The sequence below is a fragment of the Hypanus sabinus genome, chromosome 23 (assembly GCF_030144855.1).
Source record: "Hypanus sabinus isolate sHypSab1 chromosome 23, sHypSab1.hap1, whole genome shotgun sequence".
NCBI classification, from domain to species: Eukaryota; Metazoa; Chordata; class Chondrichthyes; order Myliobatiformes; family Dasyatidae; genus Hypanus; species Hypanus sabinus.
The window spans coordinates 4,808,114-4,833,902 of NC_082728.1; the positions used below are offsets into that span (position 1 = coordinate 4,808,114).

The 25,789-nt window shown below is 55.7% G+C and overlaps 1 protein-coding gene across 1 annotated transcript in view; it reads left to right on the plus strand.

Annotated features, from left to right (window-relative positions):
• Nucleotides 1-25,789, plus strand: part of LOC132379890 (TOM1-like protein 1) — a 60,963-nt gene that overhangs the window by 13,999 nt on the left and 21,175 nt on the right. Inside the window, exons 6-10 of the mRNA XM_059948188.1 lie at nucleotides 8,765-8,875; nucleotides 10,363-10,479; nucleotides 16,552-16,685; nucleotides 21,773-21,833; nucleotides 24,408-24,510. Of these exons, the coding sequence (XP_059804171.1) occupies nucleotides 8,765-8,875; nucleotides 10,363-10,479; nucleotides 16,552-16,685; nucleotides 21,773-21,833; nucleotides 24,408-24,510 (526 nt within the window). The remainder of the gene's footprint in view (nucleotides 1-8,764; nucleotides 8,876-10,362; nucleotides 10,480-16,551; nucleotides 16,686-21,772; nucleotides 21,834-24,407; nucleotides 24,511-25,789) is intronic.

Sequence of the window (25,789 nt, forward strand, 5' to 3'; positions counted from 1 at the left end):
CAGGTGGCTCGAGAGGGGTAAAGTCTGAGTTGGGGACTCAGACACGGGAGATTCTGCAGATGTTGGAAATGCAGAGTAACACACACAAAAAGCTGGAGGAACTCAGCAGGTCAGGCAGCTTCTATGAAGAGGAATAAACAATTAAATTTACAGGCTGAGACCCAGGTGTAGGATGGGGAGAGAGCTGGGACATGTCTCTCCCTCTCTGTAAGGCGAGCAAAGCCCTGCCCCTGGAGGACTCACCTCCACAGAGAGAGGTCCAAGTATTGGAATGGGAATTGTTTTATTGGGGTGGAGTCCCCTTCCCAGTTAGCATAACACTTTACAGCGCCAGTGATTGAGGTTCAACTCCTGCCCTTGTCTGTACATTCCTCCCGTGACCGCATCGGCTTTTCCAGGTGCTCCAGTTCCCTCCCACGGGTTCGGGTTAGTAAGTTGTGGACTTGCATTGTTGGTGCCAGAGGCACGGTGACACTTAATACCCCCGGACTGTGCCGGTAGTGGGTGCAAAACATCGCATTTCACCGTACGCTTTGCTGTACAAGTGACAAATAAAGCTAATAGTTCACCAACAAGAGAAAATCTGCAGATGCTGGAAATCCAAGACACACACACACACACACACACACACACACACACACACACACACACACACACACACACACACACACACACACACACACACACACACACACACCACCCCCAAAACGTCGACTGTGCTTCATTCCATAGGTGCTGCCTGGCCTGCTGAGTTCCTCCAGCATTTTGTGTGTGTTACTCTGTCCATAGACACTGCCTGACCTGCTGAGTTCCTCCAGCATTTTGTGTGTGTTACTCTGACCATAGACACTGTCTGACCTGCTGAGTTCCTCCAGCATTTTGTGTGTGTTACTCTGTCCATAGACACTGTCTGACCTGCTGAGTTCCTCCAGCATTTTGTGTGTGTTACTCTGTCCATAGACACTGTCTGACCTGCTGAGTTCCTCCAGCATTTTGTGTGTTACTCTGACCATAGACACTGTCTGACCTGCTGAGTTCCTCCAGCATTTTGTGTGTGTTACTCTGTCCATAGACACTGTCTGACCTGCTGAGTTCCTCCAGCATTTTGTGTGTGTTACTCTGTCCATAGACACTGTCTGACCTGCTGAGTTCCTCCAGCATTTTGTGTGTGTTACTCTGACCATAGACACTGTCTGACCTGCTGAGTTCCTCCAGCATTCTGTGTGTGTTGCTAATTTTCATCTTCTTTTTAACCAGTGAGAGAGAATGGGTCGTTGGGAGAGAGCCAGAAAGATTGGGTCAGGAAGGGGGAAGGGAGAGGTAGGGCCAGAGAGGGAGTGAGGGGAAGCTGGGAGAGGGATGTAGTCCGAGAGAGCTTGGCTTGGAATCTGGCCATGCAGATCAGCTGGTGCACAATAACAGTGTTGTTTACTGCTTTATGTTGTGGACACTGGGAATAGCCCCAGGGAAGAAATGTGCCACTGTAGTGTTGCAAACAACACATTATGCCTCACATGATAATTAAAAGAAAAATACTGATTTTGTTAGTCTACACGTCTAAACTACAACGAGAGGGCGATGCTCATTTGCTTGTCCCGGGCTGTCAGCTGCGCTGAGCGTTTTAGCAAACACCATGCGTTTGGTGAGCCTGTGACCTGCACCATGTGTTGGCAGTCATCCCAGTGACACTTACCCACGGTTCCTGCATAGAATAGAATAGAACTTTATTGCCATTGCTCAAAACAATGAGCTAAGAGTGTTACTCCAGTCCGTGCAAAACAGATATTTCCGAACTGACTCTTGTCATCCGTACCGTTTAATAGAGAAAAAGTTCGGCTGGATGTAGAGCTGTAAGCCGTTGTGGCAGTATGCTCTGCCACCTTGTAGTTCACCACAGGTGAGTGAGCTTTCTTCCATGTAGAATTGACTATGCGTGCTAAGTTGGGAGGGAATGGGAGAGTCGCTGCTAAAGTGCTCAAGCTGGAGATGTCACATCAACACCCACGTTCTCCCCGTGACTGGGTGGGTGGGTTTCCTCACGCATTCCAAAGACATACGGGTTAGTAAGCTGAAAATTCTTGAAGCTGAAAACTCTGCAGAAGCTGAGCATTCTGCAGATGCTCAAAATCCAGAACAACACAGAAAATGTTGGAGGAACTCAGCAAATCAGGCAGTGTCTATGGGGGAATAAAGAGCTGACATTTCGGGCTGCGACCCTTCTGGTCTGTGAATGAGTTCATTGGTTAGATCAGCGTAATTGGACAGTGTGGGCTCGTTGGGCCTGTTACTGTGTCGTGTCTCTGATTGGACAGTGTGGGCTCGTTGGGCCTGTTACTGTGTCGTGTCTCTGATTGGACAGTGTGGGCTCGTTGGGCCTGTTACTGTGTTGTGTCTCTGATTGGACAGTGTGGGCTCGTTGGGCCTGTTACTGTGTCGTGTCTCTGATTGGACAGTGTGGGCTCCTTGGGCCTGTTACTGTGTCGTGTCTCTGATTGGACAGTGTGGGCTCGTTGGGCCTGTGACTGTGTCCTGTCTCTGATTGGACAGTGTGGGCTCGTTGGGCCTGTTACTGTGTCGTGTCTCTGATTGGACAGTGTGGGCTCGTTGGGCCTGTTACTGTGTCGTGTCTCTGATTGGACAGTGTGGGCTCGTTGGGCCTGTTACTGTGTCGTGTCTCTGATTGGACAGTGTGGGCTCGTTGGTGTGGTGAACTATGTGCCTGTCGGGACACGCCCCTGCTGACTGCTCCTGTGGCTCCTCCCACAGGCCCCTGTATAAAGGAGACCTGCGGCCTGACGCTCGGCCTCAGTCTCCAGGACCTTGTATGATAGACACTCACTCCTGGTTCCTTCTTCCAGTCAATAAAAGCCGATATCTCGCCTACGTCTCAGTGTGAGTTATTGATGGTGCATCAATTTTATTGACTGGAAGTTTTAAAACATGGAACCCGTTTTGCGTCCGGACCGGTTGGATTTGGACCCTCAAGACCCTGACGCAGCTCTCGCTTTTGAACACTGGCTTGCATGCTTCCAATCGTACTTGGCGGAGCTTCGTGCGACTGAACCCGCCGTTATGCACAGAATCCTACTCTCGAGGGTCACCCCCAAAGTTTACTCCTTTATCCGGGACCTGCCGACCTACGAAGGGGCACTGGACGCCCTCAAACGACAGTACCTGCGGCCGGTGAACACCGTCTACGCAAGACATCGCTTAGCTACCCGGCAACAGCGGCCTGGCGAATCGTGCGCTGAGTTTCTCCGAGCACTACAGACACTCGTCCGAGCTTGTGACTGCAAGACGCTCACGGCAGAACAGCATGCGGAGCTGCTGGTGCGAGACGCCTTTGTGACGGGACTGAGGTCAGTGTACATGCGCCAGCGGCTGCTGGAGAACTCGGATCTTACCTTAAGCTCGGCGATAGAGAAGGCCAATGCTCTAGAAGCTGCTTTGCATAACGCCGACGCTGTCCAGTCGCGCGATTCCCCGCCGGTTTCGTGGACGCCTCAGACCCCGCCACCGCCGGCTCCCGGGAGCGAATTCGCCAACGCCGCCGCCAGTCGCCATTCCACGAGCTCCCCGACCCAGACCACGGCTGTGGCCCGTAAGAAACTCGTGCCTTGTTATTTCTGTGGCCAAAAGAAACATCCTCGACAACGCTGTCCAGCGCGAGAAGCGACCTGCTCCAGCTGCGGAAAGCGGGGCCACTTCGCCAAGGTCTGTAAGTCTCAACCTCGAGCGGAGTGCAGCGCTGCGGGTGAAACGTGGGGGCCGCCATCTTGCATGCCGGGATGTGGGCGGCCATCTTTGTCGACGTCAGCACGCCCCGCCCCCGATCCTCGGATGCTGACCGGGTACCCCGGATGTGGGCGGCCATCTTTGTCGGCGTCAGCATGCCCCGCCCCCGACCCTCCGATGCTGACCGGGTACCCCGACGGCGATCCAACTCTGGCCACTGTGACTCTCGACCAAAGCGCCCCACACCAGCTTGCAAGGTCCATGATGGACATCCAGGTGGAGGGGCATTGGACTGGATGCCTGTTTGACACGGGCAGCACTGGGAGTTTTATTCACCCGGACACAGTGCAACGCTGCGGACTTGCAACGCGGCCGGTCAGTCGGAGGTTCCATTTGGCCTCTGGGTCGCAGTCCGCAGACATCCGGGCGGGTTGTGTAGCGACTTTGGTGGTGCAAGGCACAGTATATCGGGACTTTGAACTGCTGGTCATGCCTAATCTGTGTGCACCTGTGCTATTGGGGCTGGACTTCCAGAGCCATCTCGAAAGTGTGACTATGGTATACGACGGGCCCCTCCCACCACTCACTGTCAAGAATCCTCAGTTTTGTGGGACTTCTTCACATACCCCGCTACTGACCACACACACACACGGACACACACATCCCATCCAGAACCAGGCCAACAGCTGCGCTACCGACACTTGCAGCCTCTCCACTCTCAAGATCCCTTCCCCACCGCTGTTCGCCAACCTGACCCCCGACTGTAAACCTGTGGCAACCAAAAGCAGGAGGTACAGCGCGGGGGACCGGGCCTTCATTCGGTCGGAGGTGCAGCGGCTGCTCAGGGAGGGGATCATTGAGCCGAGCACAAGCCCTTGGAGGGCCCAGGTGGTTGTTGTTCGGACTGGGCAGAAAAATAGGATGGTGGTGGACTATAGTCAAACCATCAATAGGTTTACGCAGCTTGACGCATACCCCCTACCCCGCATCGCGGATATGGTCAACCAGATTGCTCAGTATAAGGTGTACTCGACAATAGATCTGAAATCCGCTTATCACCAGCTCCCCATCTGCCCAGAGGACCGCCCCTACACCGCCTTCGAGGCGGGCGGCCGGCTCTATCACTTCCTGCGCGTCCCTTTCGGTGTCACGAATGGTGTCTCTGTCTTCCAGAGGGAAATGGACCGGATGGTGGACCAGTACCAACTGCAGGCCACATTTCCCTATCTGGATAACATCACCATCTGTGGTCATGACAGGCCAGATCACGACGCCAACCTCCAACGGTTTCTCCAAGTGGCCGCAGCTCTGAACCTTACTTATAACAGGGACAAGTGTGTTTTTGGTACCACCCGCCTTGCTATACTTGGGTATGTCGTGGAAAACGGGGTTATTGGGCCTGATCCCGAACGTATGCGCCCCCTGTTAGAGCTCCCTCTTCCCACCACTCTCAAGGCCCTCAGACGGTGCCTGGGGTTTTTTTTCCTATTACGCCCAATGGGTCCCCCATTACGCAGACAAGGCTCGCCCCCTGGTCAAGTCTACCTCGTTTCCCCTCTCTGCTGAGGCCTGCGCGGCCTTCAACTGCATTAAAGCGGACATTGCCAAAGCTACGATGCATGCAGTGGACGAGACCGCTCCCTTCCAAGTGGAGTGTGATGCCTCCGATTTCGCTCTGGCTGCTACCCTTAATCAGGAAGGCAGACCAGTAGCATTCTTTTCTCGCACCCTCCAAGGCTCTGAAATTCGGCACTCCGCGGTGGAGAAAGAAGCCCAGGCCATAGTGGAGGCTGTTAGGCACTGGAGGCACTATCTTGCTGGCAAAAGATTCACTGTGCTGACCGACCAGCGCTCGGTTGCGTTCCTGTTCAGCAACCAACAGCGGGGCAAGATCAAAAATGATAAGATTTTGCGGTGGAGGATAGAACTCTCCACCTACACCTATGATATCCTGTACCGGCCTGGCAGACTCAATGAGCCCCCTGATGCCCTATCCCGGGGAACATGTGCTAGCACACAGCTCGACCAGCTGTACGCCCTTCATGCACAACTTTGCCATCCGGGGGTCACCCGATTTTACCATTTTGTGAAAGCTCGGAACCTGCCGTACTCCCTGGAGGACATCAGGACGATGACCAGGGACTGCCAAATTTGTGCCGAGTGCAAACCGCACTTCTACTGTCCTGACACGGCACAACTTGTCAAGGCCACCCGCCCTTTTGAACGCCTGAGTGTTGACTTTAAGGGCCCCCTTCCCTCCACTGACCGCAATGTCTATTTTCTCAGTGTTATTGACGAGTTCTCACGGTTCCCCTTTGCCATCCCCTGCCCCGACACCACTGCCACGTCCGTCATAAAAGCCCTGCGCCAGCTCTTCACTCTGTTCGGGTATCCCTGCTATATCCACAGTGATAGAGGGTCCTCCTTTATGAGTGAGGAGCTGCGCCAGTACTTGCTAGCTAGGGGCATTGCTACCAGTCGGACCACGAGTTATAATCCCCGGGGTAATGGCCAGGTAGAGCGGGAGAATGCCACAGTGTGGAAGGCCACACTTTTAGCCCTTAAGTCCAAAGGGTTGCCGGTCTCTCGATGGCAGGAGGTCCTCCCTGAGGCACTGCACTCTATCCGCTCTCTGTTATGTACGTCCTCCAATGCCACCCCTCACGAACGCCTATTCTCTTTTCCCAGGAAGTCTGTCACTGGGACCACCCTACCAGTTTGGCTGACGTCCCCGGGGCCAGTGCTGCTCCGGAAACATGTGAGGAGCAATAAATACTCCCCGCTGGTGGAGAGGGTTCACCTTCTCCATGCGAACCCCCAGTATGCTTACGTGGTCTTACCTGATGGGCGGGAGGACACGGTCTCCATCCGCGACCTGGCACCCGCAGGTGCAGCAGACCACTACCCTGAAGGCTCTCCGGTAACTGTGAACCCTGCACCAGAGGTGACACCGTACGCACCAGGCCCTACACAGACTCCTCACGACACTTGTATACCGGGCGTTTCGTACGCGTTTATACCAGGCGCCTCGCACATGCATGAGGGATCACCGGCGCCTAGTGGGCAAGAACACGCGCAACCCCCGTCCCCTGTGCAATCGCCAATGTTGCCGGCACCTATGGGGTCACAGCCGGTGCTACGTAGATCGCAGCGACAGATTCGACCGCCTGATCGGCTTGACTTGTAAGAACTTTCGCTACATGAGGACTTTTTCAAACGAAGGGGGGGTGAATGTGGTGAACTATGTGCCTGTCGGGACACGCCCCTGCTGACTGCTCCTGTGGCTCCTCCCACAGGCCCCTGTATAAAGGAGACCTGCGGCCTGACGCTCGGCCTCAGTCTCCAGGACCTTGTATGATAGACACTCACTCCTGGTTCCTTCTTCCAGTCAATAAAAGCCGATATCTCGCCTACGTCTCAGTGTGAGTTATTGATGGTGCATCAATTGGGCCTGTTACTGTGTCGTGTCTCTGATTGGACAGTGTGGGCTCGTTGGGCCTGTTACTGTGTCGTGTCTCTGATTGGACAGTGTGGGCTCGTTGGGCCTGTTACTGTGTCGTGTCTCTGATTGGACAGTGTGGGCTCGTTGGGCCTGTTACTGTGTCGTGTCTCTGATTGGACAGTGTGGGCTCGTTGGGCCTGTTACTGTGTCGTGTCTGTAAAAGTAAATAATGTCTGTCTTCAGCTTTCTTCACTGCCAAGTTGAGGTCAGACACAGATCAGAGGAATCTCTTATTCCACCTTGGTAACTTCCAGCCTGTTGGCATGAATATTAATTTCTCTAATTTCTGGTAACTCCTCCCCTCAGTCCTCTCTTTGTTTTCCCTTATCACACCAGCCCCATCACCCCTTCCCTTCCCTCTCCCCATCTTCTCCATCTGCCCATCACTCACACTTTCTGCCTCCAGTTCCCCTCCCCTGCTTCTTCCCTGTCCTCCATGATCCACTGTCCTCTCCTGTCAGATTCCATCTCCTTCAGCCGTTTGTTACCTGTCACCTGTCACCTGTTACCTCCCAGTCCCATTCTCCCTCCTCCTGCAACTCCCTATCACCACCTCCATCGGCTGGATCTACCTGCCTGCTCGTCTATCACCCGTTTGCCCCACCCTCTCTATAGCAGCCATCCCCTCTCTGTTACATTATTAATCTTATTTTAGCGATACAGCTCAGGGTAGGAATGTCCATCCCTTCTGGCCACACTGCCCCAGCAACTCCCAACAACCCCACTTTAACCCTCACGGGACAATTTACAATGACCAATGCGGCTACCCAGTCCGTCCTTGGACTGCGGGAGGAGACCGCAGGGTCTGGGGAAAACACACGCATCCCACGGGACTCCTTAGGGAATGGTGCCGGACCCGGACTGTAACAGTGTCGCTAATCGCCTGAACTCCCCGGTACCCAACGGGCGTGGCGTGTTGCTGGTCTAGCGGTTATATTAATATCAAAGAGGCTGCAGTTGCTGAATATATCACAGGCAATTACTGGAATATATTCATATCGGTGCTCGTCATTTACCGTTCAAAGGAATCTCAGTAACTCATGCCCCACATTGAGAAGTTAGAGAATTGCATTTTGATATTAGTATCAGGCCGGATCACTTTAGCGTTAATATGAGGCGGTGGTTGTCACGGGATACACTAATGGCAGTGAGAGAGGTTACCGAATACATTTACCCGGTTACTGGATCCGGGGACGTGGAGACACTGGACGGATCAGTTACTATTATTTCTCCGGAATGCCCCGAGCTGTCGTAGATAACCGCTAAGCTACCGTGGTCCTTTCTTTCCAGTCTTAATGAGGGACCTCAAGCTGAAATGTCAGCGGCCCACTTCCCTCCACGGAGGCTGCCCGACCTGCCGAGTTCCTCAGGCAGTTTCTGTGTAGCTCCGGACTCTGCTGTCTGCAGCCTTCCCCAAATTCCTTGCTGCACTGCCCGGCTCAGGCAGTGTCTGTGAGTGGTTCCATTAGCGACTCTGGCCGGAGTTTCTGTTGTACCGTGGAATGACTGGGTTTTGTGTTTTTACAGGATCTAGCGGGGACCTCGTTGCCTCGGCAGCGTCCGACCGCGCCCGCCGTGAAGCCTGCAGCCTCCCGCGCCCCGCTCCGCAGCAACATCATCACCCTGGTGCCAGAGCAGGTATCACACGGAAATGGGATGCCGGACCCCCAACCCGTCCTCGCTCTCAGCCTTCCCCTACGCGGACTCGAGACCCACCCCAACCAGCTCTTCCCAAGCCTCCTACCTCACCATGCTGCAGGAACAATGTGGTTCAGCTAGAGAGGGCGCAGAAAAGATTTACAAGACATTACCGGGACCAGAGAGCTTGAGTTGGATGGGATGGGACCGAGGGGTGATTGTATAATCATGAGCGACACAGATGAGGTGAGTGGTCACAGTATTTCCCCAGGGTGGGAGAATTCAACACTAGGGAGCAGAGATTTAGAGCACAGGAGATTCAGCAGACGCTGGAAATCCAGAGTAGCACACACAAACTGCTGGAGGAGCTCAGCATGTCAGGCAGCATCTCTGGAAAGGAATAAAGAGTTGCTATCTCAGACCAGACCCTTCATCAAGACAGACTCAGCACAGATAACAACCAGCGGAGATCTTGTTCAAGTTCAGTTTATTGCCAGTCAACCGTACCACCAAACGAGACAAGGTTCCTCCTGAGCAGGATGCACAACACAGTACACAAAACACGTTAAGTAATAGTACAACAAATAAGTTCACAAATCATCAAATATATGCCAGAAGACTGCCATTTAACATAAAGTAAATTTACGACACAGAAGTAAACAATATAATGACACGGGTGTTCTGAGTGTTATGGGGCCTGGGTGGTAGCAGGGAGTTCAGTTGTCTCGTGGCCTGGGGGAGAAGCTGTTTCCCATCCTACCAGTTTCTACTGTAATGAGTGAGTGGCAAAGCATTGAAAGAGGACCTGAGAGACTCCTTTTCGTCACTCAAACAGTCGTGGTATATGGAATGAGTTGTCAGAGGAAGTGGTTGAGACGGGAACAATTATAACACTTCAACGTACTTGGGCAGGTAAATCGATAGATTGGTTTATTATTGTCACATGTACCGAGATAACATGAAAAACTTGTTTTGCATACTGTCCATACAGATCAAATCATTGTGGTAGAATAAGGAAAAACAGTAACAGAATGCAGAATAAAGTGTTACAGGTGCCGGCAGGTGCTAAAGTACAAGATCATGACGAGGTACCTGGGTAGGAAAGAATTTGAGAGGTGGGCAAATACAGGAAATGGGACTATTTCAGGTATGAATTTGTGTTAGCCAGGATCAGTTGGAACGAAGTGTCCCTGTGCCGGCAGCCCCTCGCAATCTCAGCCCCTCCCAAACTCTCAGCAGCGCTGTGATTGAGGCAAGTCACTCAACTCGGGCACTGGGGAGTTCAGGGGACCCACGCGTTTCCTGGGCTACGGTGGACCGATAGTACCTCAGTGTGAGGCCCGTCCCTTTGCCCAGATTCCCCCCTGCTTCCACGGGGATTCATGCCCTTCACCCCAAGAAGCCATACCCGTCTCTCCCTCCCACCCCTCTCCTCAGCCAGGGAGCCTCCTCCCCCTCACCCAGCTCACTCTCCCCCTTGCCCACAGGTGGCCAAGTTACACAGCGAGCTGGACGTGGTGAATATGAACCTGGGTGTCATGTCAGCCATCCTGTTGGACAGCACTCCCGGCCACGAGAACCCGGATGACATGCAGCTCCTGCAGGTGGGACTGGGGGCCTCACTCTGGAGGAGAGGGTCTCGGTGGGAGAGGAGGGGGTCCCAGAGATAATGGTGTTCTCGGGCTCTCTGTGGAGAGCAGATCGGGGCAGTGGGGTTCCTAGGTGTGAGTAGATCTAGGGGTCAGGAGGGTGGGGATCTCGGAGAGTGGAGATCTCGGAGAGTGGGGGTCTCGGGGAGTGGGGATCTCGGGGAGTGGGGGTCTCGGGGAGTGGGGATCTCGGGGAGTGGGGATCTCGGGGAGTGGGGATCTCGGGGAGTGGGGATCTCGGAGAGTGGGGAACTCGGGGAGTGGGGATCTCGGGGAATGGGGATCTCGGAGAGTGGGGATCTCGGAGAGTGGGGATCTCGGGGAATGGGGATCTCGGGGAGTGGAGATCTCGGAGAGTGGGGATCTCGGGGGAGTGGGGATCTCGGGGAATGGGGATCTCGGGGAATGGGGATCTCGGGGAATGGGGATCTCGGAGAGTGGGGGTCTCGGGGAGTGGGGGTCTCGGGGAATGGGGATCTCGGAGAGTGGGGATCGGGGAGTGGAGATCTCGGGGAATGGGGATCTCGGAGAGTGGGGATCTCGGGAGTGGGGATCTGGGGGAGTGTGGATCTCGGGATCTCAGAGAGTGGGGATCTCGGGGAGTGGGGATCTCGGGAGTGGGGATCTCGGGGAGTGGGGATCTCGGGGAGTGGGGATCTCGGAGAGTGGGGATCTCGTGGAGTGGGGATCTCGGAGAGTGGGGATCTCGGAGAGTGGGGATCTCGGGGAGTGGGGATCTCAGAGAGTGGGGATCTCGTGGAGTGGGGATCTCGGAGAGTGGGGATCTCGGAGAGTGGGGATCTCGGAGAGTGGGGATCGGAGAGTGGGGATCTCAGAGAGTGGGGATCTCGGAGAGTGGGGATCTCGGGGAATGGAGATCTCGGAGAGTGGGGATCTCGGAGAGTGGGGATCTCGGGGAATGGGGATCTCGGAGAGTGGGGATCTCGGGGAGTGGGGATCTCGGAGAGTGGAGATCTCGGAGAGTGGGGATCTCGGAGAGTGGGGATCTCGGGAGAGGGGATCTCGGAGAGTGGGGATCTCGGAGAGTGGGGATCTCGGGGAGTGGGGGTCTCGGGGAATGGGGATCTCAGAGAGTGGGGATCTCGGAGAGTGGGGATCTCGGGGAATGGGGATCTCGGAGAGTGGGGATCTCAGGGTGGGGATCTCGGAGAGTGGGGATCTCGGAGAGTGGGGATCTCGGGCAGTGGGGATCTCGGAGAGTGGGGATCTCGGGGAGTGGGGATCTCGGAGAGTGGGGATCTCGGAGAGTGGGGATCTCGGGGAGTGAGGATCTCGGAGAGTGGGGATCACGGGGAGTGGGGATCTCAGAGAGTGGGGATCTCGGAGAGTGTGGATCTCGGAGAGTGGGGATCTCGGAGAGTGGGGATCTCAGGGAATGGGGATCTCGGGGAGTGGGGATCTCGGAAAGTGGGGATCTCGGAGAGTGGGGATCTCGGAGAATGGGGATCTCGGGGTGGGGATCTCGGGGAGTGGGGATCTCGGAGAGTGGGGATCTCGGGGAGTGGGGATCTCGGGGAGTGGGGATCTCGGAGAGTGGGGATCTCGGAGAGTGGGGATCTCGGAGAGTGGGGATCTCGGGGAGTGGGGATCTCGGGGAGTGGGGATCTCGGAGAGTGGGGATCTCGGAGAGTGGGGATCTCGGGGAGTGGGGGTCTCGGGGAATGGGGATCTCAGAGAGTGGGGATCTCGGAGAGTGGGGATCTCGGGGAATGGGGATCTCGGAGAGTGGGGATCTCAGGGTGGGGATCTCGGAGAGTGGGGATCTCGGAGAGTGGGGATCTCGGGCAGTGGGGATCTCGGAGAGTGGGGATCTCGGGGAGTGGGGATCTCGGAGAGTGGGGATCTCGGAGAGTGGGGATCTCGGGGAGTGAGGATCTCGGAGAGTGGGGATCACGGGGAGTGGGGATCTCAGAGAGTGGGGATCTCGGAGAGTGTGGATCTCGGAGAGTGGGGATCTCGGAGAGTGGGGATCTCAGGGAATGGGGATCTCGGGGAGTGGGGATCTCGGAAAGTGGGGATCTCGGAGAGTGGGGATCTCGGAGAATGGGGATCTCGGGGTGGGGATCTCGGGGAGTGGGGATCTCGGAGAGTGGGGATCTCGGGGAGTGGGGATCTCGGGGAATGGGGATCTCGGGGAGTGGGGATCTCGGAGAGTGGGGATCTCGGGGAGTGGGGATCTCGGAGAGTGGGGATCTCGGAGAGTGGGGATCTCGGGGAATGGGGATCTCGGGGAGTGGGGATCTCGGAGAGTGGGGATCTCGGAGATTGGGGATCTCGGAGAATGGGGATCTCGGGGTGGGGATCTCGGGGAGTGGGGATATCGGAGAGTGGGGATCTCGGGGAGTGGGGATCTGGGGGAGTGGGGATCTCGGAGAGTGGGGATCTCGGGGAGTGGGGATCTCGGGGAGTGGGGGTCTCGGAGAGTGGGGGTCTTGGAGAGTGGGGATCTCGGGGAGTGGGGATCTCGGGGAGTGGGGGTCTCGGGGAGTGGGGGTCTCGGAGAGTGGGGGTCTTGGAGAGTGGGGATCGGGGAGTGGGGATCTCGGGGTGGGGATCTCGGGGAGTGGGGATCTCGGGGAGTGGGGGTCTCGGAGAGTGGGGGTCTTGGAGAGTGGGGATCGGGGAGTGGGGATCTCGGGATCTCAGAGAGTGGGGGTCTTGGAGAGTGGGGGTCTCGGGGAGTGGGGATCTCGGAGAGTGGGGATCTCGGGGAGTGGGGATCTCGGGGAGTGGGGGTCTCGGAGAGTGGGGGTCTTGGAGAGTGGGGATCGGGGAGTGGGGATCTCGGGGTGGGGATCTCGGGGAGTGGGGATCTCGGGGAGTGGGGGTCTCGGAGAGTGGGGGTCTTGGAGAGTGGGGATCGGGGAGTGGGGATCTCGGGGTGGGGATCTCGGGGAGTGGGGATCTCGGGGAGTGGGGGTCTCGGAGAGTGGGGATCTCGGGGAGTGGGGATCTGGGGGAGTGGGGATCTCGGGGAGTGGGGATCTCGGGGAGTGGGGATCTCGGAGAGTGGGGATCTCGGAGAGTGGGGATCTCAGGGAATGGGGATCTCAGGGAGTGGGGATCTCGGAGAGTGGGGATCTCGGAGATTGGGGATCTCGGAGAATGGGGATCTCGGGGTGGGGATCAGGGAGTGGGGATCTCGGGGAGTGGGGATCTCGGAGAGTGGGGATCTCGGGGAGTGGGGATCTGGGGGAGTGGGGATCTCGGAGAGTGGGGATCTCGGGGAGTGGGGGTCTCGGGGAGTGGGGGTCTTGGAGAGTGGGGATCTCGGGGAGTGGGGATCTCGGGATCTCAGAGAGTGGGGGTCTTGGAGAGTGGGGGATCTCAGAGTGGGGATCTCGGGGAGTGGGGATCTCGGGGAGTGGGGGTCTCGGGGAGTGGGGGTCTCGGAGAGTGGGGGTCTTGGAGAGTGGGGATCGGGGAGTGGGGATCTCGGGGTGGGGATCTCGGGGAGTGGGGATCTCGGGGAGTGGGGGTCTCGGAGAGTGGGGGTCTTGGAGAGTGGGGATCGGGGAGTGGGGATCTCGGGATCTCAGAGAGTGGGGGTCTTGGAGAGTGGGGGTCTCGGGGAGTGGGGATCTCGGAGAGTGGGGATCTCGGGGAGTGGGGATCTCGGGGAGTGGGGGTCTCGGAGAGTGGGGGTCTTGGAGAGTGGGGATCGGGGAGTGGGGATCTCGGGGTGGGGATCTCGGGGAGTGGGGATCTCGGGGAGTGGGGGTCTCGGAGAGTGGGGGTCTTGGAGAGTGGGGATCGGGGAGTGGGGATCTCGGGGTGGGGATCTCGGGGAGTGGGGATCTCGGGGAGTGGGGGTCTCGGAGAGTGGGGGTCTTGGAGAGTGGGGATCGGGGAGTGGGGATCTCGGGGTGGGGATCTCGGGGAGTGGGGATCTCGGAGAGTGGGGATCTCGGGGAGTGGGGATCTCGGGGAGTGGGGGTCTCGGAGAGTGGGGGTCTTGGAGAGTGGGGATCGGGGAGTGGGGATCTCGGGGAGTGGGGATCTCGGGGAGTGGGGGTCTCGGAGAGTGGGGGTCTCGGGGAATGGGGATCTCGGGGAGTGGGGATCTCGGGGAATGGGGATCTCGGGGAGTGGGGATCTCGGAGAGTGGGGATCTCGGGGAATGGGGATCTCGGGGAGTGGGGATCTCGGAGAGTGGGGATCTCGGGGAGTGGGGGTCTCGGGGAGTGGGGATCTCGGAGAGTGGGGATCTCGGGGAGTGGGGATCTCGGGGAGTGGGGGTCTCGGAGAGTGGGGGTCTTGGAGAGTGGGGATCGGGGAGTGGGGATCTCGGGGTGGGGATCTCGGGGAGTGGGGATCTCGGGATCTCAGAGAGTGGGGGTCTTGGAGAGTGGGGGTCTTGGAGAGTGGGGGATCTCGGAGAGTGGGGGATCTCAGAGAGTGGGGATCTCAGAGAGTGGGGATCTCGGGGAGTGGGGATCTCGGGGAGTGGGTGTCTCGGAGAGTGGTGATCTCGTGGAGTGGGGATCTCGGAGAGTGGGGGTCTCGGAGAGTGGGGGATCTCAGAGAGTGGGGATCTCGGGGAGTGGGGATCTCGGGATCTCAGAGAGTGGGGGTCTTGGAGAGTGGGGGTCTCGGGGAGTGGGGATCTCGGAGAGTGGGGGTCTTGGAGAGTGGGGGTCTCGGGGAGTGGGGGTCTCGGAGAATGTGGATCTCGGGGAGTGGGGATCTCGGGGAGTGGGGATCTTGGAGAATGGGGATCTCGGGGAGTGGGGATCTGGGGGAGTGTGGATCTCGGTGAGTGGGGATCTCGGGGAGTGGGGATCACGGAGAGTGGGGATCTCGGAGAGTGGGGATCTCGGAGAGTGGGGATCTCGGGGAGTGGGGATCTCGGGGAGTGGGGATCTCGGAGAGTGGGGATCTCGGGGAGTGGGGGTCTCGGAGAGTGGGGGTCTCGGAGAGTGGGGATCTCGGGGTGGGGATCTCGGGGAGTGGGGATCTCGGGGAGTGGAGATCTCGGAGAGTGGGGATCTGGGAGAGTGGGGATCTCGGGGAGTGGGGGTCTCGGAGAGTGGGGATCCCGGGGAATGGGGTTCTTGGGGAGTGGAGATCTCGGGGAGTGGGGGTCTCGGAGAGTGGGGATCTCGGGGAGTGGGGATCTCAGAGAGTGGGGATCTCGGAGAGTGTGGATCTCGGAGAGTGTGGATCTCGGGGAGTGGAGATCTCGGGGAGTGGGGATCTCGGGGAATGGGGATCTCGGGGAGTGGGGATCTCGGGGAGTGGGGATCTCAGAGAGTGGGGGTCTCGGAGAGTGGGGATCGGGGAGTGGGGATCTCGGAGAGTGGGGATCTCGGAGAGTGGGGATCTCGGGGAATGGGGATCTCGGGGAGTGGGGATCTCGGGGAATGGGGATCTCGGGGAATGGGGATCTCGGGGAATGGGGATCTCGGAGAGTGGGGATCTCGGGGAGTGGGGATCTCGGAGAGTGGGGATCTCGGGGAATGGGGATCTCGGGGAGTGGGGATCTCGGGGAATGGGGATCTCGGGGAATGGGGATCTCGGGGAATGGGGATCTCGGAGAGTGGGGATCTCGGGGAGTGGGGATCTCGGGGAGTGGGGATCTCGGGATCTCAGAGAGTGGGGATCTCGGGGAGTGGGGATCTCGGGGAATGGGGATTTCGGGGAGATGTGCGGATCATTGGGCGTGAGATTCACAGAGGAGAGTGCAGATCTCGGTGATGTGGATCTTGGCGTTCAGGTGCAGAGGGTGAGGGATCTCCGGGAGTGGGGATATTGAGGGGTGGGGAACAGGATGTTAAAGCAGTGGGGGGGTTCCTCAGCAGGAGTGGAGTGGACCCTCTTGGTGGGGTGAGAGGGAGATCTCTCTGCCAGTGAGTTTGTGTTGGGGGGGTTAGAGGAGAAGTGTCTCCCAACACGTATGGGATCTCCAGCCGGTGAGTTTGAGTTGGGTGAGGCGGGTGCATGTGGGATCTCTGGCAGTGGATGTGGATAGGGTGTTTTCTAACCTGTGCCCCTCCCGGGAGACAGAAGCTCCACACCACGTGCCGGGCGATGCAGGAGCGTATTGGCCTCTTGTTGCTCCAGGTCGACCACCAACAGCTCACTCACTGCCTTTTGTCCACCAATGACCAGCTCAACAAGGTCTTCCTGCAGTATGAGAGGTGGGTGAATGTATTACACGGTCTGGCAACCCCCCCCCCCCCCATCTTCCACCATCTGTCAACTTCCCCGTGTCGGTGTCCCGTAACCGCCCGTGTCACACCGTCAACTGATCTACCACCAATGTGTCACACTGTCCGTCACCGGCTGTCAGACCATCTCATTCCATGTCAGCCTCCTCAGAGTTCCAGCTCTGGGTGATGGCAAAGTAGTGGTTACGGCCCAGTCCGAATCCACAATGGAGCACATCGACATGGAACTCTGCTCAGGAAAGCAACATCCTTCATCAGGGACCCCCATCACCCAGGACACGCTCTCTTCTCACACTGCTATCAGGAGGAAGGTACAGGAGCCTCAGGACCCACACCACCATGTTCAGGAACAGTTATCGCCCTCAACCATCAGGTCCCACACCACCAGGTTCAGGAACAGTTATCACCCCTCAACCATCAGGTCCCACACCACCAGGTTCAGGAACAGTTATCACCCCTCAACCATCAGGTCCCACACCACCAGGTTCAGGAACAGTTATCACCCCTCAACCATCAGGTCCCACACCACCAGGTTCAGGAACTGTTATCACCCCTCAACCATCAGGTCCCACACCACCGGGTTCAGAAACAGTTATCACCCCTCAACCATCAGGTCCCACACCACCAGGTTCAGGAACAGTTATCACCCCTCAACCATCAGGTCCCACACCACCAGGTTCAGGAACGGTTATCACCCCTCAACCATCAGACCCCACACCACCAGGTTCAGGAACAGTTATCACCCCTCAACCATCAGGTCCCACACCACCAGGTTCAGGAACAGCTATTACCCTTCAACCATCAGGTCCCAGACCACCAGGTTCAGGAACAGTTATCACCCCTCAACCATCAGGTCCCACACCACCAGGTTCAGGAACAGTTATCACCCCTCAACCATCAGGTCCCACAGCACCAGGTTCAGGAACAGTTATCACCCCTCAACCATCAGGTCCCACACCACCAGGTTCAGGAACAGTTATCACCCCTCAACCATCAGGTCACACACCACCAGGTTCAGGAACAGTTATCACCTCTCAACCATCAGGTCCCACACCACCAGGTTCAGGAACAGTTATCACCCCTCGACCATCAGGTCCCACACCACCAGGTTCAGGAACAGTTATCACCCCTCAACCATCAGGTCCCACACCACCAGGTTCAGGAACGGTTATCACCCCTCAACCATCAGATCCCACACCACCAGGTTCAGGAACAGTTATCACCCTTCAACCATCAGGTCCCACACCACCAGGTTCAGGAACAGTTATCACCCCTCAACCATCAGGTCCCACACCACCAGGTTCAGGAACAGTTATCACCCCTCAACGATCAGGTCCCACAACACTAGGTTCAGGAACAGTTATCACCTCTCAACCATCAGGTCCCACACCACCAGGTTCAGGAACAGTTATCACCCCTCAACCATCAGGTCCCACACCACCAGGTTCAGGAACAGTTATCACCCCTCAACCATCAGGTCACACACCACCAGGTTCAGGAATGGTTATCACCCCTCAACCATCAGGTCCCACACCACCAGGTTCAGGAACAGTTATCACCCCTCGACCATCAGGTCCCACACCACCGGGTTCAGGAACAGTTATCACCTCTCAACCATCAGGTCCCACACCACCAGGTTCAGGAACAGTTATCACCCCTCAACCATCAGGACCCACACCACCAGGTTCAGGAACAGTTATCACCCCTCAACCATCAGGACCCACACCACCAGGTTCAGGAACAGTTATCACCCCTCAACCATCAGGTCCCACACCACCAGGTTCAGGAACAGTTATCACCCCTCAACCATCAGGACCAACACCACCAGGTTCAGGAACAGTTATCACCCCTCAACCATCAGGTCCCACACCACCAGGTTCAGGAACAGTCATCACCCCTCAACCATCAAGTCCCACACCATCAGGGTCAGGAACAGTTATCACCCCTCAACCATCAGGTCCCACACCACCAGGTTCAGGAACAGTCATCACCCCTCAACCATCAGGTCCCACACCACTAGGTTCAGGAACAGTTATCACCTCTCAACCATCAGGTCCCACACCACCAGGTTCAGGAACAGTTATCACCCCTCAACCATCAGGTCCCACACCACCAGGTTCAGGAACAGTTATCACCCCTCAACCATCAGGTCACACACCACCAGGTTCAGGAATGGTTATCACCCCTCAACCATCAGGTCCCACACCACCAGGTTCAGGAACAGTTATCACCCCTCGACCATCAGGTCCCACACCACCGGGTTCAGGAACAGTTATCACCTCTCAACCATCAGGTCCCACACCACCAGGTTCAGGAACAGTTATCACCCCTCAACCATCAGGACCCACACCACCAGGTTCAGGAACAGTTATCACCCCTCAACCATCAGGTCCCACACCACCAGGTTCAGGAACAGTTATCACCCCTCAACCATCAGGTCCCACACCACCAGGTTCAGGAACAGTTATCACCCTTCAACCATCAGGTCCCACACCACCAGGTTCAGGAACAGTTATCACCCCTCAACCATCAGGTCCCACACCACCAGGTTCAGGAACAGTTATCACCCCTCAACGATCAGGTCCCACAACACCAGGTTCAGGAACAGTTATCACCCCTCAACCATCAGGTCCCACATCACCAGGTTCAGGAACAGTTATCACCCCTCAACCTTCAGGACCCACACCACCAGGTTCAGGAACAGTTATCACCCCTCAACCATCAGGTCCCACACCACCAGGTTCAGGAACAGTTATCACCCCTGAACCATCAGGACCAACACCACCAGGTTCAGGAACAGTTATCACCCCTCAACCATCAGGTCCCACACCACCAGGTTCAGGAACAGTCATCACCCCTCAACCATCAGGTCCCACACCACTAGGTTCAGGAACAGTTATCACCTCTCAACCATCAGGTCCCACACCACCAGGTTCAGGAACAGTTATCACCCCTCAACCATCAGGTCCCACACCACCAGGTTCAGGAACAGTTATCACCCCTCAACCATCAGGTCACACACCACCAGGTTCAGGAACAGTTATCACCCCTCAACCATCAGGTCCCACACCACCAAGTTCAGGAACAGTTATCACCCCTGAACCATCAGGTCCCACACCACCAGGTTCAGGAACAGTTATCACCCCTCAACCATCAGGTCCCACTCCACTAGGTTCAGGAACAGTTATCACCCCTCAACCATCAGGTCGCACACCACCAGGTTCAGGAACAGTTATCACCCCTCAACCATCAGGTCCCACACCACCAGGTTCAGGAACAGTTATCACCCCTCAACCATCAGGTCCCACTCCACTAGGTTCAGGAACAGTTATCACCCCTCAACCATCAGGTCACACACCACTAGGTTCAGGAACAGTTATCACCCCTCAACCATCAGGTCACACACCACTAGGTTCAGGAACAGTTATCACCCCTCAACCATCAGGTCCCTCACCACCAGGTTCAGGAACAGTTATCACCCCTCAACTTTCAGGCTCCTGAGCCAGTGGGGATAACTTCATTCATCCCATCTCTGACAAGTTCCCACATCCTGTGGACTGTCTTTCAAGGATTCTTCTTCTCATGTTCCTCATGTTTATTGTTTGTTTATTTATTACTATTGTGGTATTTATTTTGCTCTTGACGTGCACAGCTTGCTGACTTTTGCACATCAGTTGTTTGTCCATCCTGCTGTGTGTGATTTTTCATTGAATCTATTGTTTCTTTGTACTCACTATGAATGCCCACAAGAAAATGAATAACTGGTGACGCACATGTACTTTGATAATAAATTTACTTTGAACTTTGACCTTATTGAGGTCTACAGTGCCATGTGGAGTGTAGATAAGGTGGACAGTGAAAGTCTTTTCCCTGGGGTGTGGAGCCCAACAGTAGGGGGACACAAATTCAGTATGAAATGGAAAAGGTTTAATGAGGACCTTCTCCCCCAGAGGGTGGTGGGTGTATGTAACAGGACGTCAGAGGACGGGATTGAGGAAGGTACATTGACAACATTTAAAAGACACTTGGACTTGAAGGACGTGTAGAAATGGGACGGGCTTAGGTGTGTACCTTGGGCCTCTCTCTGTGCCGCTTCACTCTGGTAAGGCAGGAAAAGTTCGGTGGCATTGGGCCAGATGCCAGAAAACTGGAGTTGTTCATGTGGGAATCTTAGCTGGTATTGAGCACAGAACATTACAGTATAGTACAGGCCCTTCGGCCCACTATGTTGTGCTACAGAGATTTAGATATAGTGCGGAACAGGCCATTCCGGCCCTTTGAGCAGAGCTACCCAGCAAGCCCCCGATTTTATCCTAGCCTGATCACGGGAAAATTTACAATAACCATGTGGCACATCTTTGGACTGTGGGAGGAAACCCACGCAGTCTCAGGGAGAACATGCAAGCTCCTCACAAGCAGTGGCAGGAATTGAACCCAGGTCGCCTGTATTGTAAAGCATTGTGCTAACCACTTCTAGCCTACTCCAAGATCAAACTGACCTTTCCCTGACATAGCCTGACCTGCCATGTCTCTATCATCCATTTGCCTATCTAAGAGTCTTAAATATCCCTAGTGTATCTGCCTCTACCACCACCCCTGACAGCACGTTCCCCTAATCCCACCACTCACTTACCTGTACTTTCCTCCAATCACCTTAAAATTATACCCTCCCATATGAGCCATTTGTGCCCTGGGGAAAGTCCCTGGTCATCCACTGGATCTACGCCTCTTATCATCTTGTACACCTCCATCAAGTCACCTCTTATCCACCTTCACTCCAAAGAGAAAAGTTCTAGCTCACTCAACCTGTCCTCACAAGATGTGTTCTCTAACCCTGGCAGATCTCCTCTGCACCCTCTCTGAAGCCTCCACTTCTTGTAATGAGGCAACCAGAACTGGCATGGGCCAGTTGTTTCTGTGCTCTCTGAATATAACCAGACACCGTTGACCATCTCATACTCCCACTGCCGGCATCCTGCCCCTATCCTGTGGGATCACGGAGCAGGGTGGGAAGATGTGTTGGCACTCCCAGTGATGGCCAGTGTTCCTGTCCACAGGTTCCAACGCAACAGGACACGGTTCCAGTGGACAGAGAAGGCGGCTGCAGACACACCCAAGGTAGGATTGGCAGTGTGATGATATCTTGTGGCCTCTGAGCACTCGTGTGTTAGAATATACAACTGGTGTAAGCCCTTTCTTAGGCAGGCTTATTCTGCCTCCTGTCTGGACCCGGACTTGTTGCTGCCCATTTTGTGTATATTCATATCAAAATACTTTTTAAAGTGATTTTAAGATTACCTTTACTTGTCACATGTACATCGATACATACAGTGAAATGTGTCATTTGTATCAACAACCAACACAGTCTGAGGGCAATGGATATCTGTGATTGGGTAGATCTGAGGGCGATGGATATCTGTGATTGGGTAGATCCGAGGGCGATGGATATCTGTGATTGGGTAGATCCGAGGGCGATGGGTATCTGTGATTGGGTGGATCTGAGGGCGATGGACATCTGTGATTGGGTTGATCCGAGGGCGATGGGTATCTGTGATTGGGTGGATCTGAGGGCGATGGACATCTGTGATTGGGTTGATCCGAGGGCGATGGGTATCTGTGATTGGGTGGATCTGAGGGCTATGGATATCTGTGATTTGGAGAGTTGAGGGTTCAGCGAGCGAGGGCTTTTCTCTCTGCAGTGAAGGAGGATGAGTGGGTACGAGCATAACACACAAATACCTGTGTGTTGGGATATTCAACTGGTGTGCACTGTCCGGGGACAGCATAGGGGCAGACTGAACCTAAATGGGTTAATGCCCATTTTGTGTATTTTTATGGTCTGTCATTGATTCTTCTATGTTTCATGTATTTATAGAGTATGCCCACAAGAAAATGCATGTCAGGGTTGTACTGTATATGGTGATACTTATGTATTTCATAATAAATTTATTTTGAACTTTGAACAAAATATGTTACAACATCACAAATCCACGATTATTTCTGTGCAGGACACACTCCGTCCCCTAGTGTGTCCACTGCTCCAGAGAGCTAGTGAGCACTGTATGGTCTCTGTCCCGAGACACTGGGGCACAGACGTATTTTTGGAAGGAGTGGGGGTTGGATCGTCAACTGTGAGCTGCCTGGACGGAGGGGCAGATTTAACAAGAGCTTCCCCAAGTGGTTTTTGTGTTGGTTCATTATCGTCACAGGTACCGAGATAGAGTGACAAAGCTTGTCTTGCGTACAGTCTGTGGAGATCAGATCCATGCAGGGTGCATTGAGATAGAGCAAGGTAAAACATTAACAATGCAGAATAAAGTGTAAAAAAACAATGAAAGAGTGCAGTGCAGGCAAATGCTGAAGTGCATAATGCCGTAGATTGTGAGGCCAAGAGTCTAGCTTATCATACAGCGGAGTAACACCTTACACTGCCAGCAATCGCAGCCAGTTCAGTTCCTGTACCCCCTCCCTGATGGTAGAAGTGAGAAGGGAGTATGCCCTGGATGCTGGGGGTCCTACAAGACGGAGGCATCACCTTTTGAAGATGTTGTCGTTGGAGGGGAGGTTAGTGCCCATGATTGAGCAACCCTCTGCGTCTTTTTCCAATCCTGTGCATTGGCGCCGTCACACGGGATGCCGATGCAGCCAGTCAGAGAGCTCTGTGTGCTACATCTGCAGAAACTTGCTAGAACCTTTGAACACAAACAAAATCTCCTCAAACTCCTTGCGGACAAAAGCCAGGGGGCCTCAGTACGGAGGTTATGAGTGGTTTTGAGATCAACACTTGGCCCCTGCAGAAGGGCACTCGTTCGGGCCCTGAAATGAGCAGCAACTCCCCTGAGGTTGAAAGACTACGTGTGGGTGGGAAAGGTGTTCCTTTTGTTATTCTGCTGAGTATTATGGACAGGCTTCGTCGGCGCCAGAATGTGTGGCGATATTTACAAGCTGCCTCCAGCACAACTTTGGGTGTGTTGGTCATTCACACAAACAACGCACTTCACTGTACGTTTCAGTGTATGGCTCCTTACGGCTGTTACAGCTGGGAGTGGTCGTGGGGAAAAGCTCCCACTACCGATTAAATGTTCCTAGTGGAATGTGTCTCAAATACCCTCTGAACCAAGTCCAGCTCCTGGCCTGCACGTGTGGCTTAGCTACTACGCCTAGTGGAACCATTTCTACTGACAGGAGAAGGGTCAAAGGCGGGTCACTGGTGCCTTCAAACCAGTCGCTTCAGGCAGAAGGGGCTCATCAGCCGTGGTTGGCAGCTCAGATAGGAGATGGAACCTCTGTACGCACTCATGGGAAGGCATCAGACTAAACCGGAGCTGGGGTCCCTCAGACAATCGGACTCTGACTGGCAGCTCCTGCGACGTCGCTGGTGGCCTCTGCTGTTTGCTCTGGTTCACCGGGGATGTGGAGAGGGGAGCTTGCCACATGGACAACAGCTCGCTCTTCATATCGTACAGCACTGGCTTGTGTGTCGCGTAGACAGTTGGGACGCAACATCCACGGTCAACCCCAACAATCGTAGGCCTTGACATGTAATAAATACATAAATCTGAGCCTGACACCCAGCCACGGTGGCTTTTCTGGCCAGGGTTTCCTAGGAGAAGCCCAGGTTTGATGGGACTCTGTGGCACCTGCTTGGCCTGGTGACCTGTCGGATAATTTTATTCTACTTTGTGATTCCAGGTCCTGCCTGTGGATCCCTCTGCACCGTGCTCCACTGACGATCTGATCAGCTTCACATGTCCAGAACCAGCACCACTCTGCACAAACCAGTACACCAGTCTGAGTGAGTAACCCACCCTCACCCAGTCCCCCGGGAAATGAGTGACCCGTCGCCCAGACCCCGTGGGAAATGAGTGACCCGTCACCCAGACCCCGTGGGAAATGAGTGACCCTCACCCAGTCCCCGTGGGAAATGAGTGACCCGTCACCCAGACCCCGTGGGAAATGAGTGACCCATCGCCCAGTCCCCGTGGGAAATGAGTGACCCTCACCCAGACCCAGTGGGAAATGAGTGACCCTCACCCAGACCCCGTGGGAAATGAGTGACCCCACCCTCACCCAGTCCCCGTGGGAAATGAGTGACCCGTCACCCAGACCCCATGGGAAATGAGTGACCCTCACCCAGTACCCATGGGAAATGAGTGACCCATCACCCAGACCTCGTGGGAAATGAGTGACCCATCGCCCAGACCCCGTGGGAAATGAGTGACCCGTCACCCAGACCCCATGGGAAATGAGTGACCCTCACCCAGTACCCATGGGAAATGAGTGACCCATCACCCAGACCCCGTGGGAAATGAGTGACCCATCGCCCAGACCCCGTGGGAAATTAGTGACCCGTCACCCAGACCCCATGGGAAATGAGTGACCCTCACCCAGTACCCATGGGAAATGAGTGACCCATCACCCAGACCCCGTGGGAAATGAGTGACCCATCGCCCAGTCCCCATGGGAAATGAGTGACCCGTCACCCAGACCCCATGGGAAATGAGTGACCCTCACCCAGTCCCTGTGGGAAATGAGTGACCCCACCCTCACCCAGTCCCCCTGGGAAATGAGTGACCCCACCCTCACCCAGTCCCTGTGGGAAATGAGTGACCCTCACCCAGTCCCCGTGGGAAATGAGTGACCCCAGTCCCCCAGGGAAATGAGTGACCCTCACCCAGTCCCCGTGGGAAATGAGTGACCCCAGTCCCCCGTGGGAAATGAGTGACCCGTCACCCAGACCCCATGGGAAATGAGTGACCCTCACCCAGTCCCCCGGGAAATGAGTGACCCTCACCCAGTCCCCCGGGAAATGAGTGACCCGTCGCCCAGACCCCGTGGGAAATGAGTGACCCGTCACCCAGACCCCTTGGGAAATGAGTGACCCTCACCCAGACCCCGTGGGAAATGAGTGACCCGTCGCCCAGACCCCGTGGGAAATGAGTGACCCATCGCCCAGACCCCGTGGGAAATAAGTGACCCGTCACCCAGTCCCCGTGGGAAATGAGTGACCCGTCACCCAGACCCCGTGGGAAATGAGTGACCCATCGCCCAGACCCCGTGGGAAATAAGACACC